At 39.1% G+C, this 13873-nt stretch overlaps 1 protein-coding gene across 1 annotated transcript in view; it reads right to left on the reverse strand.

The window, feature by feature from the left end:
* The window catches only part of CHD1 (chromodomain helicase DNA binding protein 1), a gene marked incomplete in the record, with an annotated part of 628386 nt that overhangs the window by 70708 nt on the left and 543805 nt on the right, over positions 1-13873 (reverse strand). Inside the window, 1 exon segment of the mRNA XM_053701514.1 lies at positions 2767-2863. Coding sequence (XP_053557489.1) covers positions 2767-2863 — 97 coding nt within the window.

Here is a 13873-nt window from a genome sequence, read left to right on the forward strand (position 1 = left end):
CCTTGGAAAGAGATAGTAATCTGGACTTAGAAATCATGTCAGCATTCCAAGATTTAAGCCACATAGCTCTTCTAGCTAAAATAGCTAAAGACACAGATTTAACATCAATTTTGATATCAAAAATGGAATCACAAATAAAATGTTTAGCATGTTGAAGCAAGAGAACAATGCTAGACAAATCAGAATCATTTTTCAACCAAAACGTTGATGCAGCTGCAACATCAGCCAAAGAAATTGCAGGCCTGAGAAGATGACCCAAATATAAATAGGCTTTCCTTAAATAATATTCAAGTTTCCTATCTAAAGGATCTTTAAAAGAAGTACTATCTTCCATAGGAATAGTAGTATGTTTAGCAAGAGTAGAGATTTCCCAAAACTCCAATGTAACTGCTGGCAAAGGATACAATCTTTTAAACCTTGAAAAAGGAATTAAAGTACCACCAGGCCTACTCCATTCCTTAGAAATCATATCAGAAATAGCATCAGGAACTGGAAAAACCTCTGGAGTAACTACAGGTGATTTATAAACAGAATTTAAATGTTTACTAGTTTTAATATCAAGAGGACTAGTTTCCTGAATATACAATGTAATCAACACTTCTTTTAACAAAGAACGAATATACTCCATTTTAAATAAATAAGTAGATTTGTCAGTGTCAATATCTGAGGAAGGATCTTCTGAATCAGATAGATCCTCATCAGAGGAGGAGAATTCAGTATGTTGTCGGTCATTTGAAATTTCATCAACTTTATGAGAAGTTTTAAAAAGACCTTTTACATTTATTAGAAGGTGGGATGGCAGACAAAGCCTTCTGAATAGAATCAGCAATACATTCTTTTAAATTCACAGGTATATCTTGTACATTAGATGTTTAAGGAACAGCAACAGGCAATGTACTATTACTGATGGACACATTATCTGCATGTAAAAGTTTATCATGACAACTATTAAAAACCACAGCTGGAGATATAATCTACACATGTTTACAACAAATGCATTTAGGTTTGGTAGAACTGTTATCATGCAGTGTTCCAACAGTGATTTCTGAGACAGGATTGATTGAGAAAAGATTGAAACATCTTGCAAAGGTAAGAGAAAAAACAACATATAAAGCAACATTATCAATTTCCTTATATGGCAGTTTCCGGAATGGGAAAAAAATGCAAACAGCATAGCCCTTTGATAGAGAAAAAAGGCAAGAGGCATATACAAATGGGGTTTTAAATAATGAAAATATTTGGCGCCAAGTATGACGCACAACACAAACAATTTTTTTTTTGGTGGTAACATCCAGAAATGACACACTTGCGTCATTGAAGACGCAACCTTGTGAAAGGACTCTGTGTCAACTAAGACGCCTGGAAGTGACGAATTTTCATCATCGAACGTAACTTTACGCCAAAAATGACGCAATATACTTTGCATTTTCCTCCGTCGCGAGCCTAATTCTGCCCGCGAAAAAATTACAGTCAATTGAAAAAATGACTATACCCCAGGTAAGAAATACATTTTCCTAAAACATTATATGAAACTGACAGTCTGCAAAAGTAAATATTCTGAAAACCTGAATTACGGCAAATATAAGTACAATACATATAGTTAGAACTTTAGATAAATACATAAAGTGCCAAACCATAGCTGAGAGTGTCTTAAGTAATGAAAAACATACTTACCAAAAGACACCCATCCACATATAGCAGATAGCCAAACCAGTACTGAAACGGTTATCAGTAGAGGTAATGGAATATGAGAGTATATCGTCTATCTTAAAAGGGAGGTAGTAGATGAATCTCTAGGACCGATAACAGAGAACATATGAAATAGATCTCCTGTGAGGAAAACCATTGCATTCAATAGGTGATACTCCCGTCACATCCCTCTGACATTCACTGTACTCTGAGAGGAATCCGGCTTCAAAATGCTGAGAAGCGCATATCAACGAAGAAATCTTAGCACAAACTTACTTCACCACCTCCATAGGAGGCAAAGTTTGTAAAACTGAATTGTGGGTGTGGTGAAGGGTGTATGTATAGGCATTTTGAGGTTTGGGAAACTTTGCCCCTCCTGGTAGGATTGTATTTCCAATACGTCACAAGCTTATGGACTCTTGCCAATTACATGAAATTGCTACATTTTCTGAGCTAAAATTAAAAAAATAATGAAAATATATTGCAAAAGTTGTTTCACAAACATTCTATACACAAAATCTCAAGGTATTTACTGTCCCCTTAACTTTAAAAGTTAAATGCAAAAAAATACACAAGTAAATTTGCATGGGAGAGACAAATGTTACATAAAGGAACAGTCTAAGCAGATTAAAGGATATCTTTAAAATTGATATTTTCCTCAAACTTTAAAATCAGTATTCATATATCATGGAATGGATGTCTTATCAGAACTTGAAGACAGAGGTTTCCTGAAAGAGTCAAGTAACCCTCTTACCCCCATTACATATGACCGCACTTGTTTGTGCCTGTATCAGTTCACATACAGGTAAGCAGAGATTTTGATTTTAAGATACAAGAAGGAGATTCTTTTATTTTATTATGCTTACCTGATAAATTAATTTCTTTCATGGCGGTGAGAGTCTACAATCCATTACTCCTGGAAATTACTCTTCCCTGACAATAGGAGGCAAAGATTCCCAAACCCGAAGAGGTCTATAAAACCCCACCCACCTCACTGGTAACCTAGTTCGATGTATAGCCAAGCAAAAGTAGTAAAAAAAACAAAACACACAATATAAACCATCACATAGTTATTACCTGTGATTCTTGACGTTTCTTAATAGCATGTTTGTACAATTTGTGAAGCTTCCTGGCATCAAATTCAGTAAACTTTGATACAAAAATCCATAGGTTCCTAAAATGAGAAGCAAATAATGAAACATGGCTGAACTAAAAGAATGATTCAGAGCAAATGAGACTTAAAAAGGGACATGAAATGCAAACATTTGTTTTCATGATTTCCAATTATATAGTTAAGATGTATATAAACAAAATCACAGTTACGTATTATTCCACAGTAAAATTATAAAAATTTACATAAATGTATAAAAACATGCTGCTTTCCCATATTATTCTAACACTGATAATTTTGAACCATACACACCTAAATCAGCATAAACACTAAGATATGCAAATAAATGAAGTCATTTTGTCAAAAATTTAAAGAACATGAATATTTTCCAACAAATATGATACACTCACTACTGGAGACATTTTATAAAACGATATACAGTTGTGCTCATAAGTTTACATACCCTGGCAGAATTTATGATTTCTTGGCCATTTTTCAGAGAATATGAATGATAACACAAAAACTTTTCTTTCACTCATGGTTAGTTTGGCTGAAGCCATTTATTATCAAATCAACTGTGTTTACTCCTTTTAAATCATAATGACAACAGAAACTACCCAAATGACCCTGATCAAAAGTTTACATACCCTGGTGATTTTGGCCTGATAACATGCACACAAGTTGACACAAAGGGGTTTGAATGGCTATTAAAAGGTAACCATCCTCACCTGTGATCTGTTTGCTTGTAATTAGTGTGTGTGTGTGTAAAAGGTCAATGAGTTTCTGGACTCCTGACAGACCCTTGCATCTTTCAGCCAGTGCTGCACTGACGTTTCTGGATTCTGAGTCATGGGGAAAGAAGAAGAATTGTCAAAGGATCTGTGGTAAAAAAAGGAAATATATATATATATATATATATATATATATATATATATATATATATATATATATATATATATATATAGGGATATAAAAAGATATCCAAGGAATTAAGAATGCAAATCAGCAGTGTTCAAACTCTAATCAAGAAATGGAAAATGAGGCTCTCTCTTTGATAACATACTGCATTCATCTTGCCATCAATTCTGACCAAATTTCCTGTGCCTTTGTAGCTCACAACACATCCCCAAAACATCAGCGATCCACCTCCGTGTTTCACAGTAGGAATGGAGTACCTTTCATCATAGGCCTTGTTGACTCCTCTCCAAATGTAACGTTTATGGTTGTGGCCAAAAAGCTCAATTTTGGTCTTATCACTCCAAATGACTGTGCCAGAAGGTTTGAGGCTTGTCTCTGTGCTGTTTGGCATATTGTAAGCGGGATACTTTGTGGCATTCGCGTAGTAATGGCTTTCTTCTGGTGACTCGACCATGCAGCTCATCTTTCTTCAAGTGCCTCCTTATTGTGCATCTTGAAACAGCCACACCACATGTCCTGTATTTCACCTGAAGTTATTTGTGGGTTTGTCTTTGCATCTCGAACAATTTTCCTGGCAGTTGTGGCTGAAATTTTAGTTGGTCTACCTGACTGTGATTTGGTTTCAACAGAACCCCTCATTTTCCACTTCTTTATTAGAGTTTGAACACTGCTGATTTGCATTCTCAATTCCTTGGAAATCTTTTTAATCTTTTTTATCCCTTTCCTGTTTTATACAGTTCATCTATCTTTTCCCACAGATCCTTTGACAATTCTTTTGCTTTCCCCATGACTCCAGAATCATCAGTGCAGCACTGGATGAAAGATGCAAGGGTCTGTCAGGAGTCCAGAAACTCATTGACCTTTTATACACACACACTAATTACAAGAAAACAAATCACATGTGAGGATGGTTACCTTTGATAGCCATTCAAACCCCTGTGTGTCAACTTGTGTGCATGTTATCAGGCCAAAATCACCAGGGTATGTAAACTTTTGATCAGGGTCATTTGGGTAGTTTCTATTGTCATTATGATTTAAAAAGAGTAAACAGTTGATTGATAATAAATGGCTTCAGCCAAACACTAACCATGAGTGAAAGAAAAGTTTATCATTCATATTCTCTGAAAAATGGCCAAGAAATCAAATTTTGCAAGGGTATGTAAACTTATGAGCACAACTGTACAGGTATACTTCACTTTACAGCACTTTGTGGAGCTGAAATTCAACCTTCAATGATTTTGAAACAGTGCTGTACTCATTGTGAGGTTGCAAGAAAAGTGACTGGTACCATTTTGTTATGCACAGTTCACTATGTTTACAGCATTACAGTGCAATCTGTATCAGTATTGTAGTCTGGCAAATCTTACTACAGTAATTGTCACTATTTTACAGGTACAGTTTTTATTGAATACTGTGCTGTGCTAGTGTTAAACTTAACTTAGCGCTATTTCACCCCTAATACATGTTAGTTCAAACATGTTTTCAAGATTTTAAAAACACTGGCAAGTGAAAAGAAAGCTTAAACAACGTTGTTACACTTTAAGGCGGTTTCCACTTTACAGTGGGGCTCCGGTGCCTAAACCGCTGTATGAGCGAGGTATACCTGTATATATTTTACAATAATTTTCTTTTTGTGTGTGTATTTTTTCATGGTGTATTAATGTTGTTGCTTTGGCATCCCAGTTTATATTGATTCTAAACATGATGCTTCAAGTACCATTTACATAAAAAGGGACATAAAACCCAAATTGTATGTTTAACAAATTTCCATTTTACTACTATTCAATTTGCTTTGTTTTCTTGGTATTCTTGGCTGAAAAGTATACCTAGGTAGGCTCAGGTTGCTGCACATATATGCCTCATATCACTGGCTCACCTGATGTGTTCAGTTAGCTACCAATAGTGCATTGCTGCTCCTTAAAGAATAACAAGATAATGATTTGCTAATAGAAATAAATTAGAACATTGTTTAAAATTGTTTGCACAATCTGAATCACAAAAGAAACATTTTGGGTTTTAAGTCCCTTTAAAATTTCACTACAACTTAACAGGAGACTGGTGTGTAACTTGCAGGGGTTGGCCACTGCTACCGGGCCCATCCTTTTAGGCAGCCTGCAACCACTGCTCCATCTAAGCTGTGCACTTAGTACATTTATTAGTTGTATTTATTTTAAATTAACTTGTATGCCCCTCTACATTGCTATAAATCAGCACTGCACAGATCTATTTAAAGAGGGGAAGGAGTAGGTGGTCGGAGAAGGAGAGCAACACTAGATTTAGGAGCGGTCAGTGTCAACTCTGCTCCTGATGTCCTGAATAGCTGCCATGAGCTGAGCTGTATACTTCCCTAAAGTGAGTGATTTAAAGTGCAGCTTGTGCAGGTCAAGGGCCAGGTCAAACTCCTACTATTACAGCTTTCCTGTGTGCCGTTATCTTTGCAAATCGATCTCTTTAAGTTGCTCTATAGCATTTAGTATCTATAGCTACTGTATTGTAATTTGTAATACGTGGAAACGCCTCATATAATTTGTAATATATATTTCTTACAAAAACAAAATTTATGCTTACCTGATAAATTTATTTCCGGGCATGGAGAGTCCACGACTTTATTCCAATTACTAGTGGAATATTCAACTCCTGGTCAGCAGGAGGCGGCAAAAGAACGCTTAAGCAAAGCTGTTAAGTGCAACTTCCCTTACCCATAATCCCCTATCATTCAGCTGAAAGAAAATGGAAAAAGAAAAACAAAAAGGTATAGAGGTGCCTGAGGTTTACTCAAAAAAACTGCCAAATTATATTAAAAAGAGGGCAGGGTCGTAAATTCTCCATGCCCGGAAAGAAAAATTTATCAGGCAAGTATAAATTTTGTTTTCTTTCCTATGGCATGGAGAGCCCACAACTTCATTCCAATTACTAGTGGGAACCAATACCCAAGCTAGAGGACACAGAATGAAAAGGGAGGGAGAACAAGGCAGGAGGACCTAAACAGAAGGCACCACTGCTTGAAGAACCCTTTCTCCCAAAAGAGGCCTCAGTCGAGGCAAAAGTATCAAATTTGTAGAATTTGGAAAAAGTATGCAAAGAGGACAATGTTGTCACCTTGCAAATCTGTTCCACAGAAGCTTCATTTTTAAAAGCCCAGGATGAGGAGACAGCCCTAGTGGATTGAGTCATTCTCTGAGGAGGCTGCTGTCCAGCTGTCTCATAAGCTAAACGAATAATACTTCTTAACCAGAGGGAAAGGGTAGTAGAAGTGGCCTTCTGACCTTTACACTTGCCAGAGAAAACCACAAAGAGGGCAGAACATTGTCGAAAATCTTTAGTTGCTTGGAGGTAAATTTTTAGAGCATCCAGGTTATGAAGCAAACGTTCTTTCTTTCTGAGGAGGATTAGGGCAAAAAGAAGGAACAACTATTTCCGGATTAATGTTTCAATCAGACACAACCCAACAACCTAAGAAAACACAACTTAGTGCGAAGGACCGCCTTATCTCCATTAAAAATAAGGTATGGGGAATCACACTACAGAGCCGAAAGCTCAGACACACTGCAAGCAGAATAGCAATAAGAAACAAAATCTTCCAAGATAATTTAAATATCAACAGAATGCATCGGCTCAAACAGAGCGTGCTGCAAAACTTTAAGAACAAGGTTAAGACTCCAAGGAGGAGCAACAGGTTTAAACACAGGCCTGAACAAAAGCTTGAACATCTCGCAAATCAGCCAGGCGTTTGTGCAAAAGAATAGACGGTGCAGACTTCTGACCTTTCAGAGTACTGACTGACAACCCTTTCTCCAGACCATCCTGAAGAAAGGATAAAATATGGGGAATCCTTACCCGGTTCCAGGAGATACCCTTAGATTTGCACCAATAAAGGTATTTACGCCATACCTTATGGTACGAGCCTGAAGCATGGTATCAATGATCGCCTGAGAAACACCACGTCTAGACAAAACTAGGTGTTCAATCTCCAAGCTTCAATCTCAGAGAATCCAGGTTCGGATTGAGGAATGGACCCTGAATTAGAAGGTCCTTCCTCAGAGGTAACCTCCAAGGTGGAAGAGATGACATCCTCCCCAGATCCGCGAACCAGATCCTCCGAGGCCATGCCGGAGCTTTTAGAATTATAGATACTCTCTCTTGTTTGATACGAGCAATGACTCATGGAAGAAGAGCAAACGGAGGAAACAGGTATGCCAGAGAGAAGATCCAAGGAACCGCTAGAGCGTCTATAAGAGCGGCCTAAGGATCTCTTGACCTTGAACCGTACTTTGGAAGCTTGGCATTTTGACGAGACGTCATCAGATCCAACCCTGGAACCACCCACCTGAGTGTTATCCTTGAGAACACTTCCGGATGGAGAGCCCACTCCCCGGGGGGGGGGGGGGAAAGTCTGTCTGCTCAGAAAATCCGCCTTCTATTTGTCCACTTCTGGAATGTGGATGGCAGATAGACAATCGGGAGCTTCCGCCCACTGCAGAAAGCTAGTCACCTCCTTCATGGCCAAAGAACTCTGAGCTTCTCCCTGGTGGTTGATGAAAGCCACTGAGGTGATGTTGTAGGACTGGAATCTGATAAACCGGACTAAAGATAATTAAGGCCAAGCTGTAAAGGCACTGAAGATTGCTCTCAACTTCAAGATGTTTATGGGAAGAGAAGACTCCTTCCGAGTCCACAGAGCCTGAGCTTTTAGAGAGCCCCAAACTGCTCCCCAGCCTGACAGGCTGGCATCCGTAGTCACAATCACCCAGGAAGGTCTAAGGAAGTAAGTGCCCCGAGACAGATGTTCCTGTGAAATCCAAGTGTCTCTTGTTAGGGGATCCAGATCTATCCTTTGTGACAAATCTGAATGGTCTCCGTTCCATTGACTGAGCATGCATAGTTGCAGTGATCTCAGATAGACATGAGCAAACGGAATGATGTCCATGGAAGCAACCATCAGACCAATCATCTCCATGCATTGAGCCACTGATGGATGAATAGCAGACTGGAGAAAGGCACGAAGCAAGAAGTTTGGATTTTCTGACATTCGTCAGGAAAATTTTCATGGACAGGGAATCTATGATTGTCCCCTTGTAGCTGGAACAAGGGAACTCTTTTCCAGATCCACTTTCCATCCGTGGGAACGTAGAAAAGACAACATCTCTGTATGAGATTTTGCTAGTTGAAAAGATGACGCCTGAACCAAGATGTCGTCTCAATAAGGCGACCCCACAATTCCCTGAGATCTGCCCACCACCAAAAGGGCCCCCAGAACCCTTTGTGAATATTCTGGCAGCCGTGGCAAGACAAAACAGAACAGCAACAAATTGGAAATGCTTGACAAAAAGGCAAATCTCAGAAACTGGTAATGATCCCTATGAATGGGAAAATTTAGATATGCATCCTTCAGGTCTATGGTTGTCATTACCCGACCTTTCTGAACCAATGGACGAATAGTTTCCATCTTGAAGGACAGAACCCTGAGGAATATGTTGAGGCACTTTAGGTCGAGGATGGGACGGAAAGCTCCCTCCTTTTTGGGAACCACAAATAGATTTGAATAGAAACCTTGACCCCGTTCCTCTACAGGAACAATTACTTCAAGGGAGGATAGGTCCTCTACGCAGTTTAACCAGGCCTCCCTCTTTACCTGGTTTGTTGATAGTCTTGACAGGAGAAATCTGCCCCTTGGAGGGCAAGACTTGAATCCTATTCTGTAACACTGGATACTATGTCCACAGCCTACAGATCTGGGACATTGTGTATCCAAGCTTGCTGAAAGAGAGAAAGCCTGACCACCACTTGATCCAAAATCTGATCGGGGCGGACCCTTCATGCTGATTTAGAATCAATGGAAGGCTTTTTGTTTTGCTTCCCCTTATTCCATGGCTGACTGGACCTCCATGAGGTCTTGGATTGCTCTGGTTTGGAAGAAGAGGGGGAAGAATTCTGTCCTTTAAAGTTATGAAAGGAGCGAAAATTAGAATTCTGGCGACCCTTAGGTCTATTCTTCTTGTCCTGAGGTAGGAAAGATCCCTTTCCTGGTCTGGCGGAAATTATTTCCACCAGACCAGGACCAAATAAAGTTTTACCTTTATAAAGTAAAGACAAAAGCTTGGCCTTTGAAGTTGCATCAACTGACCAAGATTTTAACCAGAGAGCTCTGCGAGCTAGACATCTTAGCTCCCAGTCTAATTACCTGCATGTTGGCATTGTAGATAAAGGAAAGGTATTGGCCAGTTTAAGGGCTTTGATCCTATTTTGGATCTCCTCTATCATAGTTTCTACTGATAACAGATCAGACAAGGCATCGCACCAATAAGATGCTGCAACCGTAGCAATACTTGCCGCAGGTTGCACTGTAATCCTTGATGGATGTACATCTTCTTTAAGTAAGCCTCTAGCGTCTTATCCATAGGATCCTTAAAAGAACAACTATCCTCTATAGGAATGGTAGTTCTTTTGGCTAGAGTAGAGACAGCTTCTTTTACTTTAGGCACAGTGCACCAAGAGTCCCGAATGGAGTCCGCAACAGGAAACTTCTTTTTAAAAACAGGGGAAGGGGGAAAAAGGAACTGGCTTATCCCATTTCTGAGCTATAATTTCAGGCATCTTGTCTGGAACAGGAAAAACATCCACAGGTGAGGGAGAATCATAAACTCTTAAGTTTAGTGGGCGTTTTAGGGTTACAGCAACCAAAGGTTCGGAGTTGTCTAAAGTAGCTAGAACCTCCTTCAAAAACAAACTGAGATGTTCAAACAAATCTGAAATTAACTGCTTTAGATTCTGAAGAATTTTCCCCCATCATGTCAGAGTCTGAGATTTCACCTTCAGAAGCTACTGAAGTATCCTCCTCATCAGACATTTGAGAATGGTTGACAAGTAGAAGGGTCAGAAACCTTACTAGTAGAAATATGTTTAGATTTCCTCTTACGCTTACCCGAAGTAGGGAAAGCAGATAAAGCTGCAGACACAGCAGAAGTTATCTGTGCAGCAAAATCTCCTGTCAAATAAACACCCCCAGGAGATTGAGAGAATAGCTTGAGACGTTTGAGGAGAAAGCTGAGACATATCCTGAACAGCATTATCCTGAGAGACATAAGGCTCAGAAGGGAGTAATTTGTCTTTAAATGTTTAAGGTCTTAGATAAGTGGAAGAAAATTGCACAGGATTTACAACCTGAGCATCCAGACAAAGCAAACAATTATCAAAAGTAATGGATGAACTATGGTCTGAACCCATCTTAAAAAATATATAAAATATGAGAATTATTTAAGAGCAGTACGGTAAAAATCAAGCACACACCTCAACATACAAAAAGGAAAAAAGTTTTTATTTTAGCAAAAACTCTCTCACACCTCTATACCTCAGGCTGAGATGAGGAGTCTTACCACATCGAGACCGTAGTCACTACAGAAAATCAGCAAGTGATATCCAATTAGATCTACTATCGGTAGGATGACAGATTAGCAAAGATCAGCGATCCAACCGAAGTTGCCACAGAGATAGGCGACAAGATCGCAAGATGTCTAACTTGCTCTGCATATTAAAGGCGAAAGAGAGGCGGGTCACGTGATCGGACTAAAAAAGAAAACTGCGTCACTGTAAAAGCGCACGTTTGTCTGACCTGCCTAAAACTAAAGAACATGCACTACATCTCATATAATAAAGAAATATCCTATGGTTCCAAAATTGCCTTAAATTACCCCTTTAGCCAGTCTCTCAACAAACAAACTAAGGGTAAACATTTTTAACCCCTTAACGTTTCCATAAATAGCACATATGCCAGTGCCTGCCAAACTGCTCAACTGTGAACCTAACTGTAAGGTCTTGTTCCATGAAATGAGCCACTAGAAAACATAATTTTTGTAAGAACTTACCTGATAAATTCATTTCTTTCATATTGGCAAGAGTCCATGAGCTAGTGACGTATGGGATATACAATCCTACCAGGAGGGGCAAAGTTTCCCAAACCTCAAAATGCCTATAAATACACCCCTCACCACACCCACAATTCAGTTTAACGAATAGCCAAGCAGTGGGGTGATAAAGAAAGGAGTAAAAAGCATCAACAAAGGAATTTGGAAATAATTGTGCTTTATAAAAAAAATCATAACCACCATAAAAAGGGTGGGTCTCATGGACTCTTGCCAATATGAAAGAAATACATTTATCAGGTAAGTTCTTACATAAATTATGTTTTCTTTCATGTAATTGGCAAGAGTCCATGACCTAGTGACATATGGGATAGTAATACCCAAGATGTGGAGCTCCACAGAAGAGTCACTAGAGAGGGAGGGATAAAATAATAACCCATTTTCCGCTGAAAAAAAATAATCCACAACCCCAAATATAAGTTTATTCTCATAAATGAAAAGAAAAAACTTAAACATAAGCAGAGGAAACAAACTGAAACAGCTGCCTGAAAAACTTTTCTATCAAAAACTACTTCCGAAGAAGCAAATACATCAAAATGGTAGAATTTAGTAAATGTATGCAAAGAAGACCAAGTTGCTGCTTTGCAAATCTGATCAACTGAAGCTTCATTCTTAAAAGCCCACGAAGTGGAGACTGATCTAGTAGAATGAGCTGTAATTCTCTGAGGCGGGGCCTGACCCGACTCCAAATAAGCCTGATTAATCAAAAGCTTTAAACCAAGATGCCAAGGAAATGGCAGAAGCCTTCTGACCTTTCCTAGAACCAGAAAAGATAACAAATAGACTAGAAGTCTTCCTGAATCTTTAGTAGCTTCAACATAATATTTCAAAGTTCTTACCACATCCAAAGAATGTAAGGATCTCTCTAAAGAATTCTTAGGATTAGGACACAAGGAAGGGACAACAATTTCTCTATTAATGTTAGAATTCACAACCTTAGGTAGAAATTTAAATGAAGTCTGCAAAACTGCCTTATCCTGATGGAAAATCAGAAAAGGAGATAATTTGAAAACTCTTCTAGCAGAAGAGATGGCCAAAAGGAACAATACTTTCCAAGAAAGTAGTTTAATGTCCAAAGAATGCATAGGCTCAAATGGAGGAGCCTGTAAAGCCTTCAAAACCAAATTAAGACTCCAAGGAGGAGAGATTGATATATATGATAGGCTTGATACGGACCAAAGTCTGTACAAAACAGTGAATATCAGGAAGCTTAGCAATCTTTCTGTCAAATAAAACAGAAAGAGCAGAGATTTGCCCTTCAAGGAACTTGCAGACAAACCTTTATCCAAACCAACCTGAAGAAACTGTAAAATTCTAGGAATTCGAAAAGAATGCCAGGAGAATTTATGAGAAGAACACCATGAAATATAAGTCTTCCAAACTCAATAATAAATCTTCCGAGAAACAGATTTACGAGCCTGTAACCTAGTATTAATCACCGAGTCAGAGAAACCTCTTTGTCTAAGCACTAGGCCTTCAATTTCCATACCTCCAAATTTAATGATTTGAGATCCTGATGGAAAAATGGACTTTGAGATAAAAGGTCTGGCCTTAATGGAAGTGGCCAAGGATGGCAGCTGGACATCCGGACAAGATCCACATACCAAAACCTGAGAGGTCATGCTGGAGCTACCAGCAACACAAACAATTGTTCCATTATGATCTTGGAGATCACTCTTGGAAGAAGAACTAGAGGCGGGAAGATATAAGCAGGTTGGTAACACCAAGGAACTGCTAACGCATCCACCGCCTCCGCCTGAGGATCCCTGGACCTGGACAGGTACCTGGGAAGTTTCTTGTTTAGATGGGAAGCCATCAGATCTATTTCTGGAAGACCCTACATCTGAACAATCTGAGAAAACACATATGGATGGAGAGACCACTCCACCGGATGTAAAGTCTGACGGCTGAGATAATCCGCTTCCCAATTGTCTATACCTGGGATATGAACCGCAGAAATTAGACAGGAGCTGGATTCCGCCCAAGAAAGTATCCAAGATACTTCTTTCATAGCTTAGGGACTGTGAGTCCCACCCTTATGATTGACATATGCCACAGTTGTGATATTGTCTGTCTGAAAACAAATGAACGGTTCTCTCTTCAACAGAGGCCAAACCTGAAGAGCCCTGAAAATAGCAGGGAGTTCTAAAATATTGAATGTGTGGAAAGGTGATAACTAAGCGCCAACTATAACGCAACAGACCTCCAGCTCTAATAAATTGGCACCTAGTTGCCA

The sequence above is a fragment of the Bombina bombina genome, chromosome 2, assembly GCF_027579735.1.
Source record: "Bombina bombina isolate aBomBom1 chromosome 2, aBomBom1.pri, whole genome shotgun sequence".
NCBI classification, from domain to species: domain Eukaryota; kingdom Metazoa; phylum Chordata; class Amphibia; order Anura; family Bombinatoridae; genus Bombina; species Bombina bombina.